The sequence below is a fragment of the Pollachius pollachius genome (assembly GCF_949987615.1).
Source record: "Pollachius pollachius genome assembly, chromosome: 15".
Classification (NCBI taxonomy): domain Eukaryota; kingdom Metazoa; phylum Chordata; class Actinopteri; order Gadiformes; family Gadidae; genus Pollachius; species Pollachius pollachius.
Window position 1 is genome coordinate 2,531,563 of NC_136948.1, and position 26,563 is coordinate 2,558,125.

The 26,563-nt window shown below is 47.2% G+C and overlaps 1 protein-coding gene across 4 annotated transcripts; it reads left to right on the forward strand.

The window, feature by feature from the left end:
* The first annotated feature begins 329 nt into the window (after positions 1-329).
* On the forward strand, positions 330-26,484 carry mgaa (MAX dimerization protein MGA a). Of its 4 annotated transcripts, none has more exons than XR_013812477.1 (24): positions 330-445; positions 3,292-4,370; positions 4,998-6,429; positions 6,744-7,038; positions 7,464-7,616; positions 8,186-8,308; positions 8,413-9,290; positions 9,509-9,782; positions 10,524-10,645; positions 10,986-11,069; positions 11,150-11,219; positions 11,824-12,479; positions 13,429-13,603; positions 13,708-14,549; positions 14,868-14,990; positions 15,091-15,202; positions 15,298-15,479; positions 15,591-15,652; positions 15,811-15,889; positions 15,989-16,100; positions 21,922-22,245; positions 22,334-22,459; positions 24,158-24,717; positions 24,955-25,025. XR_013812477.1 is itself a non-coding variant. In XM_079752541.1 (24 exons), exons 2-24 carry the CDS (start codon positions 3,349-3,351, stop codon positions 25,632-25,634), a joined length of 8,010 nt encoding a protein of 2,669 aa, XP_079608667.1. In that variant the 5' UTR covers positions 330-445; positions 3,292-3,348; the 3' UTR covers positions 25,635-26,484. The 4 variants fall into 4 exon arrangements, 3 of the variants coding, with proteins under 3 accessions (XP_079608667.1, XP_079608668.1, XP_079608669.1); XM_079752541.1 differs by having other exon boundaries at positions 24,158-24,241; positions 24,955-26,484; XM_079752542.1 differs by lacking the exon at positions 24,158-24,717 and having other exon boundaries at positions 24,955-26,484.
* Positions 26,485-26,563: the final 79 nt, after the last annotated feature.

The window sequence follows — 26,563 nt, forward strand, 5'->3', positions numbered from 1 at the left end:
TCAGCCGTGACACGCCCCGGGGCCTGGTCGATAGACCGGGGCTCCGTCCATCACTGGCGAGGTCTGTCCATCAGGATCCTCCGGCTCCTCAGCCCCGACACGCCGCGGCCCGGTGGACAGCTGTACCGATGGCCACCCCGCCCAACCGCACCTCTCTTCGATCAGAACAATCGATATAACCAATGAAACACGAGGAGTCGCCTGGATTGTCGAGCGCCCAGTTTTGAACCGTGCGTCAAAATGGCGAACGAACGGGCCTGCGCAGCGGGTACTGCGCATCCCCGGTGGAGGGGAGTTTGGTGACGTAGGTCTAGAAACAAATACGTTCCTGCCGTTCTGCCCTCAGTGAGAAGATGTTGCTCCTTCCGACTGGAGACCATCCGAAGACCACCGCGGAACGTAAACCGCCCCGTCGAAACACTCGATCTATGCGACGATGCAGAAGGTAATCCTTGTGCATGGCCCAGCACATGGACGGGGAGAGACGAGGAAAGGAGAGCCTCTGCTGGGTTGAGGGGGCAGACGGCAGCCATTGCGGCTTGGGGTTGAAAGACGGCTTCCATTCTAGGCCGGAGTCCGCCATGTTGTCGAAAACACGCGGTGATTAGCGATGGAGGTCCGTGATCGTGTCGAGCCGTCGGGTCGGTTTGTCGTCGGCCGACATACACGACCCGAGCCGTGTCGTGTGTGTTGGACGGACGTTCGTGTTAGCCAGCATCAGCAGGATGGGTTTCTTCTTGTCTTATTATTATTATTTTTTATTTATCCAAGATATTACTACAGTTGTGTGTTGGATATAATATAACTAAACTTGTGCGTTGGATATAACATAACTATATATGACTGTTATTTTACTGCATCAGAAACATAGTTAAACATAAACATGCTAGTCACAGCCAGGCGGGATCGCGTTTCATGGTCGCCACTACGTACGGGAATAGGAAAAAAAACAACGAATTTACTTTTTTATTAGGCTTCAATTTAGGCCTACCTCAGTTTTGACTTGAACAGGATGCTTTAAATCAATTCAGACGTTAAGGCCCGCCATGAGTTAATGCTAAAGGTGCTAACTTGTTGTTTGGGACTTGTACATCGCAATGCACCATGGGAGGTTTGGAGGACAACACTGCCATTTTCAGGTGAAAAAAAGTGTAGTAATTAACAATCCCAAGTAAACATAATTATACCTTGACCCATCCTATACCAAAACTTGGTTTTGCCAAGTCCCGAATTAGAAGCACAGTGGCAGTCTCAAACACATCGTCTCCTCATAATGTCAAATATGTAAGGGCTAATGTATAGAATAGGGATGGGTCAGAATATTTGATTATTCGATTATTCGTTCCCGAGGGTCAAAGTCGATTTTTAAGATTTGGACGGTTAACATTTTTTCCCATTCAAATAAACAAGTATTAACGGACGGTGCTAATCGAAGGGCATTATCCCGCCTATAACATGGTCACTTGCCAAAGAAAATAAATTAAGACCATTCATTTATATTTTCATGCGTTTTACAATCCAAATATAAAGTCATTCACAAGCCATAACTTTGTTTCACTGGTAACGCCTGAGGGTTTGACTAATACCTGGAACAATCATTACCCTCCCGTAAGGTTCTTATGCAACAGAACCGTTCACTCCTCCAGTAAATAGGACGTAATTTAGCTACGACTTGGCAACGGGAGGTATTCTAGTCCGCTCAGCTATGAGCCAGAGAGCTAACGTTATGCATTGTAAATATTTATAATTAGAAATTCGTCCCAGCCTTTATACCACAGTTACTTTAGGGTCTATAGCATATAACCGCGTTGTCTGATTACAGTTTAATTCATTTTGCACAATTTGACAGCTCTCGTTTTGAAGACCGAATCACCGCGCCATTAGTTTCAATAGGAATCGCGACGGTCTTTACTTTCAACATAAAGTGTAAATATTTAAAATTTGAAATTTGTCTCAGACTTTATACCACAGGTACTATAGGGTCTATAGCATTTAACCGCGTTTTCTGAAAACAGTTAAATGCATTTTTCACAATTTATCAGCTCTCGTTTTGAAGGCTGAACAGACAATTCGAATGGAACTTTTTAGCAGGTAGTGTTTTTTTTGCGTTAAAGATATTAAGTGATTTCTTGCTGATGATCCATGGCTGCCTTTTGTGAATGTTGGCACAAATCGAATAATCGATTATTCGTTCATACCACCTACCGATTATTCGACCATGAAAAATTTGAGTTATTCACATCCCTAGTATAGAACGCCAGTCATTATCGGGAAAATAAGCCCCGACTGGACGAACAGGACGCCGACACGAAGCGGAGATGTCTTGCTTCGTCTTGAAGGGTCTTATTTTTGATATTATACATTATCTCGCTTATTACACGGCTACTTGCCAAAACGAAAAAAATACTTCACAAAGTGTGTCTTTTTACCGTGAGGGGGCTGGGGTTGATAAGTTACCGGATTACTTGCGGAGTGATGCCAAAGACGGGAATCAGGCAAAAGATTTTGCTGTCCTTGACAGCGGTCATTATATGCTAAGCAATGATCAATTATCTAAAAATAATTCACGCCCGGAAGTCGGGAAGGCCCATGCAGGTGAACGGAACGTTCCACAGCATTGAGAAGAGCCGCTTAATAATAGTCATTAAAAATGACCGAAACGTAATTACCTTTAATTACATTCCTGTGCTCCTCTCCTTTCGAAACTGAGGCGCTAAGTCATCTGTGATGTCACGATGTACAGGCCCTATTAGCCGTTATTCCCGCTGTGTTGATGGAAAGGCTAATGGCTTGACTGGTTCACGTAAAGAAATATCTAGCTAGCTAAGCGTCAGCGGTTTTTGCAGGAATAAGATAGCAGATTTTAGATTGAATGGCCAAGTAGTAAACTAGAATGATAATCAGATTTAACATGAACTGGGCTTCTTGCAATATGTGTGATCTTCATAACTGGTATATGTGATGCATCACCTTGATGTCATAATAGTGGCATATCCAGCAAATGAAAACATAATATTGTACAACTGCAATAACCACCAACATTTCCCGTAACCCTGTGCACAACCACCATCCACCTCAACAGTACATTAACTACGACCACTACAGCTACTCACAACTACAACACAACGATATACCATCCATGAGGGTCTCCTTACCTTCCTGTTCTAAACAGTCCTATACCGTGGATGGTGTTTATTTGTATAAAACCAGACTTGCTAATAATAGTTTGTATGAATAAAGTGTATTTCGGGATGCATACTGATTAACCTTCTTGTTCTCTTGGGGTCTCAGGCTGCAGGCTTTTTGTGAATCAGAGTTCGCCTTTCTTTGAATGTCTGCATTTCATTCATGGCCACGAAGAAGAAGCGTAAGGAGATGGTGTTTCAAAAGGAATGTACTAATGGCTATAGAAAAGCCTCAAAGCCTCCCCTTCCTCCTCCGTCATTGGTTCTCCTTAAACCTGGGAAAGCCGGAGAAGGAGATGGAACTATTATCACGGATAAAGTGGAAGACCGCATAAAGATGCCCTCGACAGGCGGGTCCCCCCCCACTACAGCAACCCTGGAGAACCTGCCTGCCATGATCAGCTGCCACGGCGTGAGTGTCACCCTGGACAACAACGTCATGTGGAACAAGTTCTTCAGGTGCCAGACGGAGATGATCCTCACTAAAGATGGCAGTCGGATGTTTCCCTACTGCCGCTTTCGCATCTCAGGCCTGGATGCGTCTCAGAAGTACTCTCTGTTGGTGGACGTCCAGCCCCTGGACGGCAGCCGGTACGAATGGACTGGACACCAATGGCAGGTTGCTGGAAAGGCATCGCGCCGTTTGAAGAGTCAGCCATTCTCTCACCCTGATTCACCGTCCACAGGGCAGCACTGGATGGAGCAGCCGGTGTCTTTCTATAAACTCAAGCTCACTAACTTGATCCCCGGCCAGGGAAACCTTGTCCTGCATCCACAGCATCGCTACATACCTCGTTTACTTGTCGTCCCTTTTTCTGCCAATGCCAAGAAGGACCCCAAGCTCAATGGACCTCGGGTTGCTACTTTCACTTTCCCGCAGACAGAGTTTTTTGCAGTCACTGCTTACCAGAACTCACGGTTTATACAATTGAAAGTAAACTATAACCCATTTGCTAAAGGGCTTAAAGATGAACGATCAAGCTTTCTGGCCCTGAAGCCCAAATCAGTTGCTAGCAAAGACTTGAACAATGAGCCAGACCCGTCCAACAATCAAAATCCTCCTGTCAAGACAAGTTTAAAGTCTTTGTTGGCAAACCATAAGCCTAGAAGCTCCCAAGTAGCTGACCAACAGCATTCAGATACCTTGATACCTGCAGCTACCAGTTCCACTGAAGAACTGTCTAGGTAAGATGATGCTAAGTGGAAAACTTAGTTCTCGTTACACATATAAACTGCTTCTTAGCCCAGTTACCAAACTAGCTAAATCGTTCGGACCACAATCCTTTGAACCATAGCCAAGATGTAAGCCATATATAGTAATATGGTAGCTAGTAGGCTCACAGCCACTCAACTGCAACAGAGGGCTCTCATATCATAATGGTTTATTTAATGCACCGCAGTAATTTCCATTTGGCACTACTTTTTTAGGCAAATCAATACACTAATTAATGCATGTTTATGGGCTTTCTGACTGTACTGACTGAAATAATTCTGCACCGGAATGGGTTAACGAAAAATGCAACTTCAAATTCAACATTTCAGACTGTAGAAAAAACGGTGCTGTATTTTACACTACTTTACATTTAACGGGGACCCCTAAGGATCTGACTAAATCACCTAGCATATAATTTTCATGCCATTTCCATCTATTTATTTGTGTTTTTCTTGAAGAAAGCTTTTGACATGCAAACAATCTTCCCTGCATCGTCCTGTTTGTTTCAAAACACAGACTACAACTATATAATGCTAGTTTATTATTTCACTGAAAAGTCTAGAGTGGAAAGTTTAATGTTTTTTAATTTCTTTCCTCAGTCAGGCAAAGCCCTCTCGGAAGTTGTTTTCTGAACTTATCCGAGAGGCCCACGTCTCCCTGCGAAGATGCAATTTGGACAAAATGGTCACCAGTATGCAATCTACGTGCAAAGTAAAGGTGGCTGAGTTTGAGCTCCCGGTTCCGACAGTTTGCCCTGCAGTCAATGAAAAGTCAACAACAGCTGCTTGTCCTGCCCCTAAATCCCCAATAAAGCCTGTTATGTCTTCATTGGACTGCAAGAGTAACTCTGAACCTCAACCAGAAGTAAATGTGAGGCCACACAAGCGACCGGCGCTTGTTCCTCTTCCAGCTCTCGCCCGCTTCCTGTCAAAACATCAGTCGAAACACAAGAATGTGGGGACCAGACAAGAGTCCTTAAATAAACCACCCCCTGAGGCAACACCTCCCTCTAAAACGGCACCTTGTGACCGGTCCGCTGTTGGTTCCCATCCCGGCACTTTCTGCATCAGCCCTGGGTCAACCCTGCATCACCCGGAACAAACACAAGAGGGTCAAGTATTGGCCCCTCAAATTGTGGTTCCTAAACCTAAGGTACCGGATTGTACACTTGTGTTACCAAGCATAGATCTGCCATTATCTACTTCTGAGCAAATACATTTCCCCACTTCTGCTTCTGATGGGTTGCCAACAGCCATTGACTCATTCCTGGCTGACATTACAGACTCCAGTACCATAGCTCCATGTGTGTCGACCAATCAACCTGCCTCCCTCCTACCAGACTCCTCCCCCATAGGTTTTGAATCACTGTCTCCCGTCTCCTCACCAGAACCTTTACCCCCCCTACATGTGTCTCTAGGATTAGAAACCTTACCGTCTCCATCAGTCGTCGACTCTACCCTGAAATGGCACTCGCTGTTTCCCCAGCCTGACCCCTTTTTGAACTCGTATGCACCCTTTTACCCCACAACCCATTCTCCTACACTAAGCCCCCACCATCAGCCCTGCCAAGAAGCACCCTCTGTAACCCCTGACCCTTTGCTGCATGAAGATGAATACCAGTCCTTACCATTCCCGGGAGAGTTGTCTCCCCTTAATCTCCAGCTCTCGATGTCTCCAAGCTTCTCATCGCTGGATGGTGGCGCCTTGTCGCCTAGCCCTTCTCTCTCAGACCTCCTGTCCTTTATCTCCAACGACCACAACCACCTTCTCTTGGAGGCCGAAGTCGTAAGGGCGGAGAATGTTCTGGTTCCCTGCCCACCGCCTCCCCTCACGGTCCCAATACCGAGGCCGGATCCCTTCCCTCCAGTAGAACCGGAACCGGAACCAACCACCAAGCCGATGAAGGGTAAGAAGAAGTGTAGGAAGGGACCGTCCAAAACGGCTCCCAGCGACTCCGACCCTGTGTACACCAAGATGCAGCCTAGCTTGGAGGAAGTGGAGGAGCAACTCTTCGTCTCGTTTACCTCCAAGGTAAAGATCCCTAATGCTGCCCTTACATCTGATGGTGTTAAGATTGTTCCATATTGAACCACTTAGTGATTAATGAGCTGAATCGCAGTTCAAGTATTTCTGTTTTAAGTTCTGATGTATTCGATGGGTTATACAGTGGAGTTTTTTCAGAATATCTTGTTCCATTATAATATCAAACAAACAATACCCTCTTTAATATTTGATAACACGAGTCACAAACAAATTAATTAGTTTCACAGGCAGGGATTAAGCTATCTCTAAATTGTATTATTTTTGTATAACCATTAATTAGAGCAAAACCTCTGCCGTTTTAGGAAGCACTGAAGCACCACATTCAGGTACCACAGGACGGCCCAGGGACCCAGCCTCTGGAGAGCTCCAGAGAAGATCCTCAACCAAATACACCATCCCCAGAGGGAGAACCTCCTCCACAAAGCACACCTCCACTAGACACGGGAGAGATTGGGGCTACTGCAACTGGAGAACATGCTTCTTCAGGTGATGTGGTAAAGGATTACAAGGAGAGCATCGCTGCCTTTCAGAAGGTTCTCCTGAGGGATCTGAAGCTCATGAAGAACAGACAGGTCATCCACCCTGTGTTGCAAGAGGGTATGATTTATTAAATATTTATTATTTTTCTTATTCAAGACATTTGCATACAACAGCCACGTTCAATTACCTAGCATGGGTCCTCGCATTCTTCAGCCCTGATGGTCATCATCCTTAAAGACAAACTTTGCATTTTCTCAACCTGGACCTTTTGTTTTCTGATCATTTTTGGTATACGGGACAATCATCATCATCATCATCCTAGTTTATTTTATCCAGGCCGGGATTATTCCTCCCCCGAGGGTGGGGTCTGTCTGACTCGTCGTAATCGATTTAGGTGTTCTCGCTCAATACTGAGACAATTAAACAAATTGTGACCTGCATTAGTCCCCTGGACCCAAAATAAGAGGAGGATTGGTTCCATTGTTAACCTTTTGAGTCTCATCCTATAACTTTTCATTTTTTCCAATTTGCGTGAACTCCAGTCGGATTGAAGATGCATTTACTGGATTCTGCGCTCGCTATAGACCTGCAGTACCTAGGGGTGCTCCTACCCATCCCTCCTCATCGTTTCTCCTTGGAAGTGCAGGCTCAAACAGCGCGCGCAGCATCACCGCAAACATCACCTCGTCTACTGAGTGAGAATCCACTAATGTTTTAGCAGTGACATATAAAGTGTTGCTAGGATACATTTCTAAGTTATAGGATAGCCTAGCTTTTGGTGGCTTTTTAGGTTGCTATGGGTTTGCCTAGCCTTTAGTGGGTGGTTAGCTTTTTATCCGTTAGCCTATGTTTTGATGGGTTTATTGGCTTGCTATGCTTTTCCCCAGCCTTTGGTTGGTGGTTAGCTCGCTACTGATTAACCAAGCCTATGGTGGGTGGCTAGCTTGCTAGGGGTCAGTTAAATCTCTGGTGGGTGGCTTGCTTTCAATAACATTAGCCTAGCCAGTGGTGAATGGTAAGTGTGCTAAGCGCTAGCTCAGCCAGTGGTGGGTGCTTGGCCTGCTAGGGGATAGCCTGTGGTAGATGGTTAGCAATAAGATGAAAAGGTTTTGCAATGGGTTAGCCTAGCCTATGGTGGGATGGTAGCTTGCTTGTGGTTAGCCTTTTCCTAGATTGTTCTGGATGCATATAAAACAATGAACAATGATGTCTTGTAATATTTGAAGCGCCCTATTATAATAACATACCAATATTGTTTCTGCAGGTGTGTGCTTGGACTTTGTTTCTAGGACAGGTAAGACCTCAGACATTACCCAAATCAAGGGTTGGAGAGAGAAGTTCCCTCCTTCAGAGTCGTCTACATCCTCTTCGTCTTCCAGGCCCGAAGGTTTGTAACTCACTGATTTAAATACACGCTCTCGAGAACCTTTCAAATCTTGGCATACTTGAGAATACAGCAACCATTTAATCTGGGTGTATCTCATGTTGTAGCTGCTGTCTCGACCGAGCATCCCAGTAAGAACTTGTCAGCCTTCTGCAGTGACATGCTGGATGAGTACCTGGAGAATGAGGGTAAGTTCCTTGACCAGCACGCCTCCAGCTTCTCCCAGGCCCCGTCCGAGCCTGTGGCCTACAAGCTCCCCGTCCAGAGCTCCAGCTACGTCCGGACCCTCGGCAGTGTCATCAAGAAGCAGCCCCTCAGTGCACCCACCTCCGCCCTCATCTCCAGCTTCGTACCCCCCTCCAAGAGGCCCAGGCTGCCACCCACCACCACCAAGAAGCTCAGAGGAGACAGGAGGCAGAAGACTGCAGGGTTCAAACTGAAAGCAAAACCAGCAGCAGGTACTGGGGACTCGGCGCCGACCAACATCTCTGTAGCGTCGGTCGGTCCCAAAGCAGCCGGCCCTGGGCCACCTCTCACCCAGCCCCCCGCCCTCACCACGTCTCAAGTCTCGCTGGCCACGCCCCCAAAAGTCCCAACCCTCACGTCCCAGACACAAGACAAATCCGAGGCACACCCATCCCCAGCGAAGACCATACACCCTCCTGTCTCCACGCCGGCCAATTCCCCCTCAAAGAAGACAAAGAAACTGAAGTCGCCGCCCTCCCATCTCCCAACACCAAAGACGCCCGTGTCTAAGGACCTTGCTTCGGGCGTTCAGAACCTGGCGCCGCTGGAGTCGGACTCTGAGCTCGGCCCGGCCGAGGACGAGTCCCCGAGCCGGTCTCCGCCGCCCAAAGCCCTGGTCTCCGTCAAGCTGCTGAAGCAGAGGGACCTGGAGGAGGCAGTGGTGTGGGAGGGCCGGCCCCGGACCTGCATCACCGAGGAGAGGGCCTCCGTCGCCCTCACGTCGCTCTTCACCACAGCGGTAAGGCCTCGGTTCGATCCACCGAATCAAGGAAGGGCTTTCCTGAAGGTTCAGAAATGAGCTGTTGGAGTCTTCTCACAGATACTTTATCTCACTAAGAGTTGACTTTGTTTTTTGTGATTAGTTTCCCGTACCGCTCAGCTAGCTAGCTTAAGGTTTGTTTTTGGTTTTTTTCGCTGTGAAGCACTGACCAGGACGCGGTGTTCCTCTCCCCCTAGGGCTTCGTACGTGAAGACCCTACTGCTCCAATCCAGCTGGTGAAGCGACCTACTCCACCCTGCCTCAAGGACTTCTGCCTGCTGGGCTGTGTCTGCTCCAGCCTGGCCCTCTCCCGGCCCATCACCCACTGCGGCAAGGTGGAGTGCATGCTGGGTTGCAGCTGTCTGAGGCAGAAGGTGGTTCTACTAAAGAACCTGGACGGGTCAGACTCCAGCCCCTCGGAAATTGACCCCTCCAGGAGAAAGAGGAAGAGGAGGATGAAGATGGCCTATGGTGGGTTACACGTTCTGTAGCAGCCTGCATAGTTCTAGTCCTGTATAGGTTCTGTAGAAGCCTGCATAGGAGGTCCATCAGTTCTACGTGCTAATTATTTATTAAGCTTTATGAAATGATTTGATATGCTTTAGAGTGTTTATTGATCAGGCGTAAGGGGGGTTTATTGATCGGTGTAAAGTAGGGCTGGGTATTGCCAGGTACCTCAGAATTCAATTCGATTCTGCAGGTCTTCATTCGATTCGATTCGATATTGATCCAATTGCTTCGATATCAATTCAATAATACGTGCAGATGACAAAAAAAACTAAATATTATTTATAATTTACCATTTCAAAATGAATTAACCATTTCATTGTGCTTTAACTAGCAAAAAGGGAATACACCATTGTATAGTATTGTTCCTGAGCTAAACTTGCAGCATAAAAGTAATAATCATAACCTGGACAAATGTAATAGGGCATGTACATCTAGGCATACTCGCTTCTAGATTACAATGACTGAGTATGCTTCTTTTTTTTTCATTTTTTTTTTCATGGAAATAATCGATTTCAAAAAAGTTCTGAATCGAGAACAAATAAATTGCAGTGCATTGATGAATCGATATTTTTACCCAGCCATAGTGTAAAGGGTGTTTATGGATCAGGTGTACAGGGTGTTTATGATCAGGTGTAAAGGGGGTTTATGGATCAGGTGTATATCTTGTACTGGGTCCATCCTTCTCGTCTCTCTTTGGTGTAGTTCTGAAGGAGACGGAGAGCGTGGCTCAGCCAGCCCAGCCGGTCCGCACCTTGTGGAAGGGAGGAGATGTGGACCCTGAGCCCATGTTCACCCCAGAACACCTCATACCCCCAAGGAAACAGGTACGAGCCCCTTCACTGGAACAGTCTAGGTCTCCTGGAACATAACCCTGGAACCGTGTCCACTGAACTGCAACAATGATCTAAATTGTGTGTTTGCCATAACCTCAAAAGTTTAGGGCACCAGCAGAAGCAATTCATCTTGTTCTGATCGAAGGTTAAAAGAACCACATCCGGTACAGAACACAACTGCATTACCGTCTGCATGTCTCATGATGTCTACACGTCCTCCAACATTAGGAGCAGAGACGCTCCTCACAGGGCTTTATCCTGAGACCTCAGCCCGTCTGGGTTCCCATGTGGGAAGGAGTCGTTCGTGGGCTCAGCTATTCTGTGTTTCCAGGTGCGGCGTGGGGCTGGGAAGAAGGGCAAGACCTGTGCCCGGGTCCGAGGTTACACAGGGAGGAAGACGCTCAACCACCCACGGGTAAGGACTCTGATTGGCTGCTGGGAAGCTTGGGTAGTCTGGATTGGCTGGTTTGGTAACCAGCTTTATTTGTGTTTCAGAAGTCAGACGGTTTCCAGGAAGCGGAAGAACACACGCAGATCTTGAAGAAGACGACGGCCATAAGGAAAGGTACCTCATTTAACTAGGTGTACACAAGTGGGACCGGGTATAACCAGGTCCAATAAGATGTAGACGGGTCCAACCAGGTGTAGATCAGTATGGTAAGGTATAGACAAGGGAAACTAGGTTCGGACAGGTATGGACTTGTGTGGATTGGTCTTAGACGGTCGAGACTCGTGAAACAAGTGGTTGAGCGGTATATCCATGTGTAGACAGATACAACTTGGTGTACTCAAGGTTATCCAGTTATAGGCTGGTTTAGACAGGAATAACCAGGCGTAGACATGTGTAAACAGGTGTGACCAGGTGTAAACAGGTGTGACCAGGTGTAAACAGGTGTGACCAGGTCTAGACAGGTGTAACCAGGTGTAGACAGGTGTAACACTGATGTATGACATGTGATTTTAGACCTGGTGACGACCAGGTCTAAGGATATAACACTGCTCTTCACCTGTCATACACCTGGATTCACTTTTCTACACCAGGTGGTGATGGGCGTATGTCAGGTATAACCAGGTGTATAACGTCTATAACCAGGTGTCTACCTTCCTTTAGCGAATCACTGGTTTGGTTTCGCATCTCTCCCAACTCTAATCTCAAGAATCTCCCCCAGATCGTGCCAAGCACCTGGTGATCGTGGCCGAGTGCCGATGGCCCAGTACGGAAGTTCAGAACCAGGTTCTGAGGGCTGTTTGCCAGGCCATGGCCCAGGAGAAACTCCACAAGCCATTCTGGATCGGCAAATACCATGTCAAACTCCTGAGCTTCAATGTCGAAAAAGGCGTCGTCCACTACAAGGTCCACATATCCGAATGCAAAGCAGACCTCTCCAAGACCCTGCCGTCCACGACTAGACCAGGTCCCACTGGCCCAAGTAAGACAGGTGGTGAGGAGAAGGAGGGAGGGAAAACTGTGCAGGACTCTCAGGAGGAGGTGCGGGGAGAGAAAGCTGTGGAGTACTTGCAGAAGGAGGTGGAGGGAGAGGAGGATGTGGAGTACTGGCAGAGGGAGGTGGAGGGAGAGGAGACCGAGGAGGACGCTCAGAAGGAGGTGCCAGGCGAGGAGGATCTGGAGCCCTGGCAGAAGGAGGTGGAGGAAGAGGAAGCTGAGGAGGACCCTCAGAAGGAGATGGAGGTGGAAGAAGAGGAACTGAAGGAGGTTAAAAAAAAGATGATGAAGATGGCCCTGCCCTTCCTCTCTGGACTCTCTCACGCAGGCTTCCTCTCAGCCAACCGGAAGGTGACGGGGGGAGGCAGCCTACTGGTGCAGGTATGAAAACCATATGTGATCAAAGCTCATAGGAACATCGTACTTGCTAACCCATGCCCTGTAATTAAAATCTATAACTCCTCCCTCTGATAATCTGACATGAAACAGAATGTAAATATTGTATTATAACCCACTAAGAAATGTCCACTTTCACTAAGAGATGTCCACTTCTTACTTTTATTTATTGTATTTTATTTATAATTTTCTATTTTATAATCTTATCTTCTATGCTTGTTATTTCTATTTGTACGGAGCACCTGGAACGAAACAATTTCCCCCCGGGGATCAATAAAGTTTTCTGATTCTGATTAATGACGGCTTTATCAGCTGTCCGGCAGGTCTCAGCTAAGGCACTCCACTCCTGGATTCCTCAAACATTTCAATTGGTATCGACTGTCCGATGCACAAATGCAGAAAAGCTCCTCTCTGATATCGAATAACAGGCATGCTCTAGAACAAAGACTAGGACACCTTGGAAGACATCATGTGTAACGTGCACAATGTCCTTCCGCAAATTGTGTAAATACTCAGATGCAGATGACCAGGAAATTTGAAGAGCAGAAAACCTTGGGAGACCTTTGGGATCGCGGTCGGCTCTTCATCTAGCTGTGTTCTGTGCTTGCACTATGTTCTTGGTCTTGGGTATAGCAGGGGGGGGCGACTGGCTATGTTCATTTTAAGAAAACATCAATGCACATCTAAATGGCATAATATATCTATTAACTTCTTTAGACACCTGGGGTGGTAGCAATGAAAATAGTAAAATAGGCAAATTCTTAAAATTATGCCAAAATAAAAAAACAGGACAAAAACGGTTTAATCTCTCTTAAATCAAACAATATCACTCAAAGCCTCTGAGCACTCTTCGAAATCCAATCCAATGCAAGAGGAGGGCGGAACATATCTGCCCTGTCACTCATGCGTCCTTCCTGCTGGTGTCCTGGGGCAGGTCAACGGAAAGCCCTACCCCAACGCTATGGTCCAGCTGGGACGGATGGGAGCCTTGCACCCGGCCAACAGGCTGGCAGCCTACCTCACCGGGCGAGTGGCCCCCACCCAAACCCCAGCGCCCCCCGCCGGCAGCACTGCTACGGTCACCATGGCTACCACCCCTCCAGGCTCCGGTGAGAAGCACGTGGTACCACGTCGGTCCGGTAGAGCTGTGTGTGTGTGTGTGTGTGTGTGAGTAGGTGCCGTGTTTGAACTGTGACGCCGTCTCCTCTTTCAGACCAGAAGAGTCCGGGGGTCGGGACCACGGGACCGGGACCCTCCTCTCAGAGGACAGGCGGGAGGATGATCCGGTTGGTTCCGCTGAGCCAGCTCAGGAGTCTGAAGGGCTGTGACGGGACTCCCGGGAACAACAAGGACCGCAAAAGCATCTTCATCAAAGTGATCGCACCCGTGAAGGCGGTGTCGGCGCTCTCTGTGGCGCCCCCCCCTGCAGGGCCCGCCCCATCAGCGGGAACCTGCAGGTTACGGCTTGTCTCAGCCGACGACCGTAGCAACACGTCGCTCAGTATCCCCCTGCCCAGGCTTCCCCAGCTCACACATGCTGGTTCTAGTGGAACCGACCAGAACGTCAGAGCTGCTGGTTCTAGTGGAACCGACCAGAACGTCAGAGCTGCTGGTTCTAGTGGAACCGACCAGAACGTCAGAGCTGCTGGTTCTAGTGGAACCGACCAGAACGTCAGAGCTGCTGGTTCTAGTGGAACCGACCAGAACGTCAGAGCTGCTGGTTCTAGTGGAACCGACCAGAACGTCAGAGCTGCTGGTTGTACTGGAACCGACCAGAACGTCAGAGCTGCTGGTTGTACCGGAACCGACCTCGACATCCGACAGATCGCTAATAGCGGAACAGACCTGAACATCATCTGTGTGGACGAGTCCGATGTCCTGACGAATGAGGGGCATGTGGGCGTGGCTAGGATATCCTCCAGGGAGAGTGCCTCAACGGCCGTTGTGCGGAGGGCAGAGCATGACGTGGTGGTGTTGTCGTCCAGTGATCTGAGCGATTCGTCCTCGGACAGCGAGCGGGAGGACGGGCCGGGCGACGGCGCTAGGCGAGACAGGGTAAGGAGGGGGAGCAGTAGGGCTGCTCGGTTATGGAAAAAAATCATAATCCAATATTGGAAATCACGATTATTCAAACGATCATTTTTTTGAGTGTGAAAACATGATGTATTTATTCAGCAGGTCTCTCCCAAAAAACACTTAGCTGAGAACTTTGAAATTTCGCCTAAAAGAAAATGTTAAAATCTAAAATAAGGTACAGATATGTATCCGATCGAGATCAAAATTCGATTAATCGCCCAGCCCTAGGGAGCAGTAGTATGTGCGGTGGTGTGGTGTGGTGTCAGTGCGCTACAGGGTTTGTGTTGTGTCCCACAGCGTAACAGCCATTTCAGTCTCTTGGAGAGGCAACGTAGAAAGGCCATCAATGCGGGGGTAGCCAGGCTGAAGAAGGAGATGGGACTCGGAGACAAGACTCCCAAAGTCAGAACCCTCAAGCAGGTCGGTCCCCACGGTTACCCTCACAAAGGTGTCTGTCGCGCAGCAGTTGAGGGTTCCCGTGGGAGAACGGGAAGGTAACGCTACATGTCCCCGTCCCCAGGCCCGTGAGGAGGTGCTAGAGCTGAGGAGCTCAGAGCGCAGGCTGGCGCGACTCAAGGCCTCACTGAGGAGGCAGCTAGGGGAACACATCAGGGCTCTGGCCCGCAGGACAGGTGACCCTTCACACCCTCACACACACCTCAACCCCTCACACTTCACCTCCTCCCACCTCCCCTCCCCTCACACACCACCTGTGCTCTGGTTCCAGGGAGGTCAGAGGAGTCCATCTCCAGAGAACTGCTGCTGCTGGCCAATGGGAACACGCAACCGGAACAGACGGGAAGTGATCCGCCATTGGCTCCTGAGGTCGTGGCTCAGTTGGAAGAGACGGACTCCGATGAGGAGAACCTTCGCTCGGACACGCACGACAACATCAGCAGCATCCGTGGTGTAAGAACACCGCTCCGGCCCGGGTGTAACACACCACCACCACCACCATCCATACCGTGGGTGCATCCAACTTAGACTGTGTGTGGGTGTTGACATTTTGATTTGTTGCAGGATGACGATGTCGACATTGAGACATTGGTGGATGACATTTCAAAGACCGTGGATGACAAGAAGTATGAACCTGAACACACACATGCACTACTTTGTATAAGCCACGGCTAGATTTTGCCACTAAGTTGGTAGCTCTTAGTAAGCCATTGAGTGTTAGCAGCTAAGCAGACAGCTAAGCAGACATCTGATGGTTAGATGCTAACCCGGTGTCTCTTTCTAGGTGTCTGGTCATGGCCTTCAAGTCTCTACGCTCTGAACTCGACAGTAAGACCACAACCAAAAAAAAACTCCTGGCCCAGGTAGGAAAACAAAAGTACTACTTGTGCTGCTTCTAGAAATTGTACTAGTACTGCTACTAGTACTTCTGGTATGACTACTGTTCTGTTTGTGTTCTGCAGGCCTACAGCGTGATCTGTGATCTGAAGGACGAGGAGAAGCTCAGTGAGAAGAATATGGTGGCCCTGAAACTCCAGCGAGCCCAGCTCATCAACAACATCTCTGCTAGATCTGGTGAGAACCTGGTTACGGTGAACACTGGAGAACCAGGAAGAACCCAGTTTAACCTGTTAGAACACTAAAGAACCAGGAAGAACCCAGTAGGACCTGGTAGAACACTAAATAACTGGGAGGAACCCAGTAGAACCTGGTACAACACTAAAGAACCAGAAAGAGCACTAAAGAGCCCGGTATAGACCAATTTTTTTATTTGTAAACATTGGGATGCGCGCGCAGGGTGGTGGCAGAAAACAGCGAAAGGGTAGTTATTTATAACGGCAAAAGGACCACTCGGATAATAATACAAGTAGCCTAGATAGATTTTTAAAAGATTATAGTTAATATTGATTAGATCTGATTAGTAAAATGTTTTCGACATATTTCAATAGCCTGTCACCCAGTGATAAACACTGTTATTTAGCCAAATTGACGTTAGTGGGCAGTGGGATACGTCTTCCAGATCCGTTTGCCATAGCACCTTGTCAATGGTTAAATGATGAAACGAAATGGCCTAGCATCCAGTGGCCAGAGATTTATAATTACCTAATCGAAACTCCAAGTGTATATACCCGGGAGAAGCTAAAAGCGTACAAGTCTCTGGATGCTTACAATTTTGTTCTGTGTGGTCATGTCCAAGACATACTATGGCATGATTACAATGTTCAAAACTTCGTTGTGATGAAGACGGAGGTTCTGCCTAGCCAAAGACAGGGAAAGAAGACAGAATTGTACAAGGCCTGGGTTATCGTCAACAAGACCAACAACTGTATTCTTACTGCGAACTGCACCTGTATGGCTGGGTATGTAAACCAACATAAGTTTACTATTGTAAATGTTCATTATTTACCCAATTGTCAGTGTCAGCAACGTATATGTAAAGCCTAACGTACAAAAAATGTTTTGTTCAGGTTAGGGTCATGCTGCAGCCATGCAGCTGCACTAATGTTCAAAGTTGAGGTGTGGGTCAGGATGGGAAAGACGGAGAGGTGTTGTACTTCAGGGACAAATATGTGGATCCACACATCCAAGAGAGAGGTGAAACCAGCCAGACTAAGCGAGATCAGCTTCAGAAAGGCTAAAAGGACAGACACCCAACTGAAGCCAGTCAGAGTAAAGCGTAGACAGAATAATGTAAACGGTAGGCACAATCTGAATGTAGGCAAGATCAGGTCATGTACATATAGCAATAAGGTATTCATTATATTTTATAATTAATGTAAATACATACGTTATAATTAGTGGTGCAACGGTACGGATCAACCATCACGGTTCGGGACGCAAGTGATCCGCGGATCGGCTGATAAAAAAAAAAGTTGTGGGTTGACGTGATCAGCGCATGTTTAGAGGACAATTCCGGTATTAACAACATCATCAAGTATCGTAGCGAAATACAGTTTATGTTGTGTTTTATTTGGCGTTCCGTAAATCCCATTGAAACGTGAACCGGACTTGTTTAGGTTTGGTTGTAGTCTTTTCGCTCGGTTCGCCGTATCAACAGTAGGGCTAGAACCGAGCGAAAAGACTACAACCCCCCTTGCAATGAGCAATGAGTCTCCAAACCGAAATCAATGGATTAACAAAATGCCAAATAAAACACCACAGAAACTGTATTTCGCTACCAAACAAAAAAAAAGAAGATAAGGATGTCTGCATTGCCTTGGGAGAGTGTAGACTCTAAATTCTTGCAATGCAGACATCCTGAATTGTAAATCCAGGGTTAGGGATTATTTACTATCCTATCCATGATAAAAAGAAGAAGGAATAATAATAATAATAAAATAATACATTTAATTTAGAGGCGCCTTTCAAGACACCCAAGGTCACCTAAATATAATATAATATATAATGCCTCAGATTGCACATTTTTTAAATATTGACCATGCTTAAAGGAAGCAGGATTATTACCTAATTTTTCACTTTATTTTTTACACAGTTGAAGATTTTATTTAAAGTCACATTTGTCTTGTTATCTTTATTGTTGTTGTTGATCCGAAAATGATCCGACCCGTGACTCAAAAACCGTGACCCGATCCGAACCGTGAGCTTTGTGATCCGTTGCACCCCTAGTTATAATCAGGGTCATGTAACTATTAATGGCAGATGTATGAAAATAAGTTATCTAATATTTATTTTGTGTATTCAGAACTGACAGATGAAGACATTGCGGAATTGAAACTAAAAAAAAAAAACTGAGGAAGGGGTTAACTAATGAGCAGTTTGTAAACCTTGAGCTTACAACTAAAAATCAGGCACAGTCTCAGGCCTGGCACACACAGAGAAATGGAAGGATAACAAGCACAACCCTACATCGTGTATACACTGTAGTAACCGAAACAGCTAAACTAAACCTTGTAAAACAGGTAATGCACTACAATAAACAAGACTTGTCCCATGTGCCAGCAGTACTTTGGGGAAGAGATATGGAGGACACAGCCAGAAGACAATACACAGAAATAATGAAAGCACAACATTCCAACTTTGAAGTGGAGCTTTGTGGTCTTGTTGTGCGGCCAGACACACCACATCTTGGGGCATCGCCGGATGGAATAGCAAACTGTACCTGCTGTGGGAAAGCAACCCTAGAGATTAAGTGTCCATACAAATACCGTGATGGTCTTACAGGGAGTAACGAGGACACACAGTTCTGCTTAGACAAAGCACTACAATTAAAGAAGAATCATGGATACTACCTTCAAGTTCAGCTACACATGTTTGTATGCAACACCCAGTACTGCGACTTTGTGGTTTGGACAAAGCAAGTTGTTGCTATCAACCGCATCACCAGAGATGAAGGAATCCTACAAGCAGTCCTGCCTAAAGCTGAAAAGTTCTTCAAACAGAGTATTTTGCCTGAGCTGTTAACACGCAGCATGGATCTACTGATGCAGTCACCTACAATCTGCTCACACTGTCAAAGGCCAGACTTTGGAATGATGATTGACTGTGCAAAGTGCAAGAACCATTTCCACTACACATGTGCCAGAGTAAGAAGAAAGGTTGTGGATTGGTGTTGTGAACAGTGCAAAAAAAACAAGTCAGAATGAAATGTTCTTCGAAGCAAATGATTTAATACAGTACTAATATTTTACATTTTAACACTTGAATGTGCAATTAATTGTGTTGATGACAATAAACAGTTACTTACAGAATAAATCTAAGAGAAAAAATTAAGCTATCTTGGGACTATACATTTACAAAGGTTTGTTAGTGCTCCACAAACAATCACTATATCGTCTAACAGGTCAACTTGAGTGAGTGGAATAATAGTTGTCAGAATTTTAAAATTTTTCCATCTACCTATTATTCGTTCAATGTGTATTCTCACATTAGACAAACGCCTTGATATGTCCACTTCTTGAGCAGAGAGCTGCTTTTTACCTTTGGTAAAGTGAGGGATCCTAAGTGTGGCACCACGTGTGGCAAGCTCATCTCTGATGGTAAAACCCCGATCTGCTAGTATCTCATCATTATGCTCTAGAAGGTCATAAAATCCAGACTCAGCTGTAATTTGTTTGTCTGAAACTCGCCGACCCCAACCTGCCGACCGAAAAGAAATGGCTCCTGAAGGTGACATGCCAATCAAATATTTAATAGTGTTGTGGCTTTTATAATTTGAGTATGTCTGGGCCCTGGAGGTTAAATTTGTGGGTCTATTGATAAAAATTTCTGTACAGTCAATAATGCACCTGCAATGTTTATATTTAGGTTTAAAACATTTTGGCATATTCTTTAATACTGCATGCTTGCTTGGCCACTTTATGAGAGGCTTTAAAGTCGCAGACATAACAGGGAGCCAACTTCTCAAAATGTTTGAAATGTCACTTTCTGTGACATTAAATCTGAAAGCAATATCCTTGTTGCAGAGCCCTAGTCTAAGTTTCATTAGGACGATCAATAGATGATCCTTCAGGTTCATAGAGCCACGCACAACCTCTACACTGTCTTTAAGTTTGTGACTCAACCACTCAAATAAGACACTGGTCAGCCCTGTGAAAAACAGAACCTGCACTGCTTTACTCTTGATAGAGCTAAAGGAAAATTGTGTATTCATGAGTGTTGCCTTTAGTTCCTCATTCTCAGTTTTCAGTTTGTCGATCTCCAAACGCAGATTGACACACTCTGTAGAAAGTTGGCTGTACTTGTGTTTCAGATCATCATGGAGAACCTTTGGGACTGTGGCTTCTGAAATAGATATTAGATAGTTATAGACTTAAGACTTAATAAAATAAGCACTGTCACTTGTTTAAGTTGAGCTTTTCTCAATATTTTCTAAGGATGTTTTCAAACAGCATGTGCTAAACAGAATAATGATCAATGTCATTAACAACACAGTTATGCTGTATTAAACAATATATAAACAAAACCTGATTCATCCTAATAATGACTGCCCTACATTAGTTTAGGTATTATAAGCTCTTACCAGTGCATTGATCAGCACCAGGCTCCATTCTGCAGTCATCTGAGGACAGGCAAGCTCCAGAAACCTCATCACTAGCTTCTTTGGACCGCTGTACATCATCTGGTGGTCTGTGGATGGTTTCTTCCCTTTTTCTTTTCTTCTTAAATCTGATACACAGAGATGAAGTCAAACCGTCAGTCCAAAACAGTTTAGTTGCTTGGTAGATCATAGGAGGTTATCAGGTACCAAAACCAAGTCAAGTGTAAATTACATAGCATAGCTTAACAGGGCTTCACAAGACAATGTAGACATGACAAAAATCTGGTCTGACAAATTATCTAAAAACTATCTGACCTTACTTGCCATACATTCTCTGCATTTTGATGCATGCAATGTGATTCCAGTTAGCAACTAAATAAGGCTAAAGTGACAATATTTACCTCAAGTTTTGTATCTCCTTTGTCTATTTCACACTGGGTTGCGAAGGAAAAGACAGAAGGTACAAAGTCGGGACTATTGAAGTCCATGGAGACCTCTCCTGTCCAAAAAACAATATTCTAGTTATTGACAGTAGGCCTACGATAGTGTAACAGGTAAATTTAGCCTGAGTTTGCCAAGCTTACGAGACTAGCTAGTCGTCAAGACAACGTAGGCCTAAAACAATTTAAGGTAAGTTAGCTAAAACGACTAAAACTACATTATTCTGTGTTCTAGCGTTAGATAAGCGTACAACTTTACCATTATTTTGTTGTTGTAAGCCAAACCGAGTGATGTGTCTGATTGAGTGAAGTTCTTAGGTTAACTTACCTGATATGAAGTGTGAACTGCAAAGTCTGGCATTTTTAATAAGGTCTTTGTTCCAATCGGATCTTCTGATAGCTTGTAACCAACGACGTCTGCGGTTGGCATTAAACGAGTTGTTATCTGCTGGTATTCTGTAAAACTTCAGGTCACTGTTTACAGAATTACGATTCTGGCATCCCACGGCACAACACGACATTTTTCGGTTTGTCTTTTGCCACCGTCTTGCGCGATTGAACCCGTGTGACGTCGTTCTGACGTAAGGTGAAAATTGGTCTATACAGTATGTATACTGTGTATAAACATCAATACTGATACTGGATCAGTGTACTGTGTATAAACATTAATACTGATACTGGATCAGTGTACTGTGTATTAATATCAATACTGATACTGGATCAGTGTACTGTGTATTAATATCAATACTGACACTGGATCAGTGTACTGTGTTCACATCAATACTGACACTGGATCAGTGTATTTTTGTATTTGTTTTGTGTCTTGGTCTGGGGCTTTGTAGCTGCCGTGTGATTGGCTGCTGTGCGGTGTGGTCATCTCTCTCTCTCTCTCTCTCTCTCTCTCTGTCTCTCTGTCTCTCTGTCTCTCTGTCTCTCTGTCTCTCTCTCTGTCTCTCAGGGAGGTCAACCAAGAAGATCCTGGAGAAGCTTCAGAGCATCACAGCCAAGCAGAGGCAGCTGGAGGAGAGTCAACCCAGCCTCCGGCCAGCAGAGACCGCCACGCCACTGGACCTCACGTCCACTGCCACGCCACCAAGCCAGCCCCCAGCTCCACCCTGTACTGCACAGCTGGATCCGCAGCCCCCCCCACCTACAGCCCGGTCCCCCCACAGTGCGTCCAGGCTGAGGACCGTGCCCAACATCCTGGCCCGAAGGAAGCCGCCCTCTCCGCCATTGTCCCCCTCGCCACCCCCTCCCGTCGGGTGGAGCGAGAGTGGAGAAGGTAAACAGCTCCGTCAGGATCTCAGGCTCTAGTGGTTCTGGTCCCGGGGCGTTCTGCGGAGATGATCATCTGATCCTCGTTTCTCCAGCTCCAGCCTTCCACACTGCCGTGATGCCAGCCGGCCTTGTTTCCTTCCTGTGTCCGTTACCAGGACAACAGGTCCTCTCACTGAAGCCCATGGTGTATGAACCGGGAGCCCCGCCGCCAAACCCAGGTACTTAACAAGTAGCTCTTACAGGTACGCCCCTCGTTACAGGTAGCTGCTACAGGTACGCCCTTGTTACAGGTAGCCCTTACAGGTACACCTGTAGTTGCAGGTAGCTCCTACAGGTACGCCCCTCGTTACAGGTAGCTGCTACAGGTACGCCCTTGTTACAGGTAGCCCTTACAGGTACACCTGTAGTTGCAGGTAGCTCCTACAGGTACGCCCCTCGTTACAGGTAGCTCCAACAGGTACGCCCCTCGTTACAGGTAGCTCCTACAGGTACGCCCTCGTTACAGGTAGCTCTTACAGGTACGCCCCTCGTTACAGGTAGCTTCTACAGGTACGCCCCTCGTTAGAGGTAGCTGCTACAGGTACGCCCTCGTTACAGGTAGCTCTTACAGGTACGCCCTCGTTACAGGTAGCTTCTACAGGTACGCCCCTCGTTAGAGGTAGCTGCTACAGGTACGCCCTCGTTACAGGTAGCTGCTACAGGTACGCCCTCGTTACAGGTAGCTCTTACAGGTACGCCCTCGTTACAGGTAGCTCTTACAGGTACGCCCTCGTTACAGGTAGCTCCTACAGGTACGCCCCTAATTACTACCTACCTATCTACCTCAATACAGGCAGCTGATTACAGGTAGTTAGTTATTTGTAGTTGGTTACATGCAGCTGAATACAGGGAGCTTTGTACACGTTCCTCGTTAAAGGGGACATATTATGAAAACAACACTTTCCCTGGGATATGGGGTGTTGTTTTGGGTCTCACACACATACAAACTTTGAAAAAAGTCTGTACATGATTTTTTGAGTGAGATATGCATTTCTGAAAGTACCCCGCCTACAGTTACCAAACGAGCGACTCAGTATCAACGCCCCCTCCTACGTAGGAAGGGGGCACAGTTGAATATTACCTCCCACTTCCCCTCTCCCCTCCGATCAGAGCATAGCTACGATTTTGTGGTAGGTCCATGGGACCAGCGGACGAGCAGCTCCGGCGGGGGGAACTTGGCGGCAGCCCTGCACAGCTCAGCTCGGGGAGTACAATCCCTTTCTCTGCCGGACTGCCGCCGAAGCTTCGGCGGCAGTCCGGCAGAGAAAGGGATTGTACTCCCCGAGCTGAGCTGCCGGACTGCCGCAGTTCAGCTCCGGAGCTCAGAGGGGGAGCTCGGCGGAAGTCCGGAGGCTCAGCTCCCGGAGTACAATCCCTTTCTCCTCGATGTCGCGGTTCCCCCAATTCTTCTCAACCATGGCCGAGATATCCCCCACTCCGAGTCTTTACTTGTTGTGGTACCAGAGTGCCAGAGACGTCAGACGCAGTCTTTATGATTCATAATATCATCCGAGGCGCACATAGCTTTTGGCCGGGATATTAGATATAATATTATATAAATACCCATATATAATATTATTATAGCTCATTTGCATTAAAGCTACAGACACCAGAAACGGCGCATTCTGAAGGGACTGAAACAGAGGACTTTAGCGGTAGGATTTTTTTTCCTAAAAGCTATTTCCAGCAAACAGCTTCAAAACATGTTTTCTGGAACTCAAATACTATGTTTACTTGTTGGGAAAACGCCATAATATGTCTCCTTTAAGAAAGCTTGTTGCAGGTGGATCGTTAGGGGTCAATGTAACGGGCAGCTCGTTACGGGACCCCGTTCGGGCCCCTCGTTACGGGGTCTAATTCTACCTTTGTTTCCCCAGGTGTGGCTTCAGTCAGCCTAGATATCGCTTACCCAGCCAATGAAAACATACCTCACCCCTGCTTGCCCCGCCCCTCCAGCAGCAGTATGTACAGCACCGCAACGTTGCTAACCCTGCTCGCTGCTAACCCCACGTCACTAACCAAGAGAGGAGGGTTGTGCCGGTGTACCCCTACTGTGAGGTTCACAGTAGCTCCCCTCGGTATCTGCTTCTATAGCATTCAGTATGTATCAGCGTCATATCGGTGCATCCCTCCACTAGCAGACCCACTAACCCGTGAACATATTAACCAAGTAACCAACCAGTAACTGACCAAGCATCCGATCACTATAGTGGCAATAACAATCGGCACTAGTTTATTGGTTTTAGATTTGAGTGTGTAACCCATGTTGACATGCGCAGACTGTTCCTTTAATCTTCCTAGGTTACGAGTACACTGCCAACGCCCCACCCTTCAGAACGATCACTTCTAGAACTCAACATCTGTTCAACATATTGGATAATAGCGTTCTCAAATCGGCATTCTGAAATCACCTTTGGGAAAACAGGGTTTTTCAAAGGTAAAAAAAAAAACAGGATCCTCTCTGAGGAGGATAGCTTGTTACCTGTAGTGATCTTGGCTTGTTAGCCGGGGCAAGATTGTCTGTGAGGGGTTAGCTTGTCAGCTGTAGCGAGGGTAGCTGTAGCATGACAAGCTAGTTAGCTGTAGCAAGGTTTGAATGTAAGCTGTAGCGCGGACATGTAGTTAGTCACATTAATAGCCTGCTAACGCCGATGCTAATTGGTTTGCTCCACAGCTGGTCCTTTCCCCACCCTCTTGTACCTGGTGCCCTCAACCACAGCCCTGCAACCCCTGCAACAACTACAGGGACCGGCGGTCGAAGAACCTGGGCCACTACCCCACCCCCAGACCCTCTCTGCTGGGTCACTACCCCACCCCCAGACCCTCCTTTCTGGGGGTGGGGTCAAAGTTGAAGGGTGTGGGCCCAGTCGCCCGGGCCCCGTCGTGTCAGTGGCCGCCCCCCCCTCGGAGACCCGGCCCGCCCTGCTGATCCCGGACGAGGGTAAGGGTCCCTCCCCTTTCCTGAACCAGCTCTCCTCCCTCAAAGCGAACGTTGGCCTGCCGGCAGACTGCACCCCGCTCTCGTCTGGACCCGGACACCCCAGCTCCTTCCTGGGCCGTGAGCCCCGCAAAGACGGACCCCCCGAACCCTCCCTGTCCAATGAGGACCTGGCGGAGGCCACGCAGGTCGACGGTCACTTGCAGAGTGCAGACGGCCCCGAGCCCAATGGTTGCAATGCACTACACTACCCACAATGCAGTTCAACGGGTGGTACGCTGACACTGCCCCCGCTGCTGCAGATGAATGTGGGCGGGGCCAAAGTGAGCGAGTCCACCAATAAGAGAGCAGTGGGTGCGTGGAAGCCTATGCCCCGCCTCGCTGCTATGGGGTTGAAGGGGGGACCCCCAATCTGACCTCTGCCCCCTGATCTTATGTCCGATCTAACCCCGGAGGACCCAGATGTCTGGTCTGTCCCCGGCCGTGGTACACTCCCTGCTAGGCTAACACTCCATGCTAGGCTAAAGCTCCCTGCTAGGCTAACACTCCCTGCTAGCATAAGTTGCTAGTGTTCTTTATCCAAGCCGACTGGACAGAAGCGCCGATTTCCTTATTTAGGTCGACGTGTCCCACATTTCAGAGGAAATAAACGTTGCTATGACGACTGGGTACCGACAGGACCAACGGCTGAGTGAGTTTAGGAGGGATGTCTGAGGTTTCCAGGGGCAACGGAGACTGAGTGCCTTCTTACAAACCAAAGTGTGCGTGTGAGAGACACCAAGTTGTAAAACTTGGTTTCTTCACGTTGATCCGCTGCACTGGCGCGTTCCGACAGCGGTTCCACTTAACAGAAGGGTTCTACGGCGGAGAACTCTGGTTCTACGGCGGAGAACTCTGGTTCTACGGCCGCTTCAGACCCACTGAAGAATCAATCCTCAAAGGAGGCCTCCTGAAACATGAAGCCCTCTGTCCTCCAGCCCTCCGGTCAATCTTCTGACCTCTGGCTGAGTGATGTGGAAACATCTCGCTAGCCCCTACACACATACCACGCCTCCAGGGTGGGTCAACCAGGAAGTGAGGAACCATGAGTAAGAGTGGAGTTCTTCAGCCCGTGAACCTTTACCATATATTTATTTATGTATATGTTTGTATATTCTGTACAGTTTTTAGACGTTTGGGATTTCCTTTGTTGTGCATTTTATCAACATTTTATATTTTTGTACGGATTTTGATGTAAACATGTAAGTACGTTTGTAGTAAACTAAACCTTGCACTAATATTACTCCAATAAACGTTTATAAATATCCTCGTCCTCAATTCTTGTTTTAACTCGAAAGTACTGAGC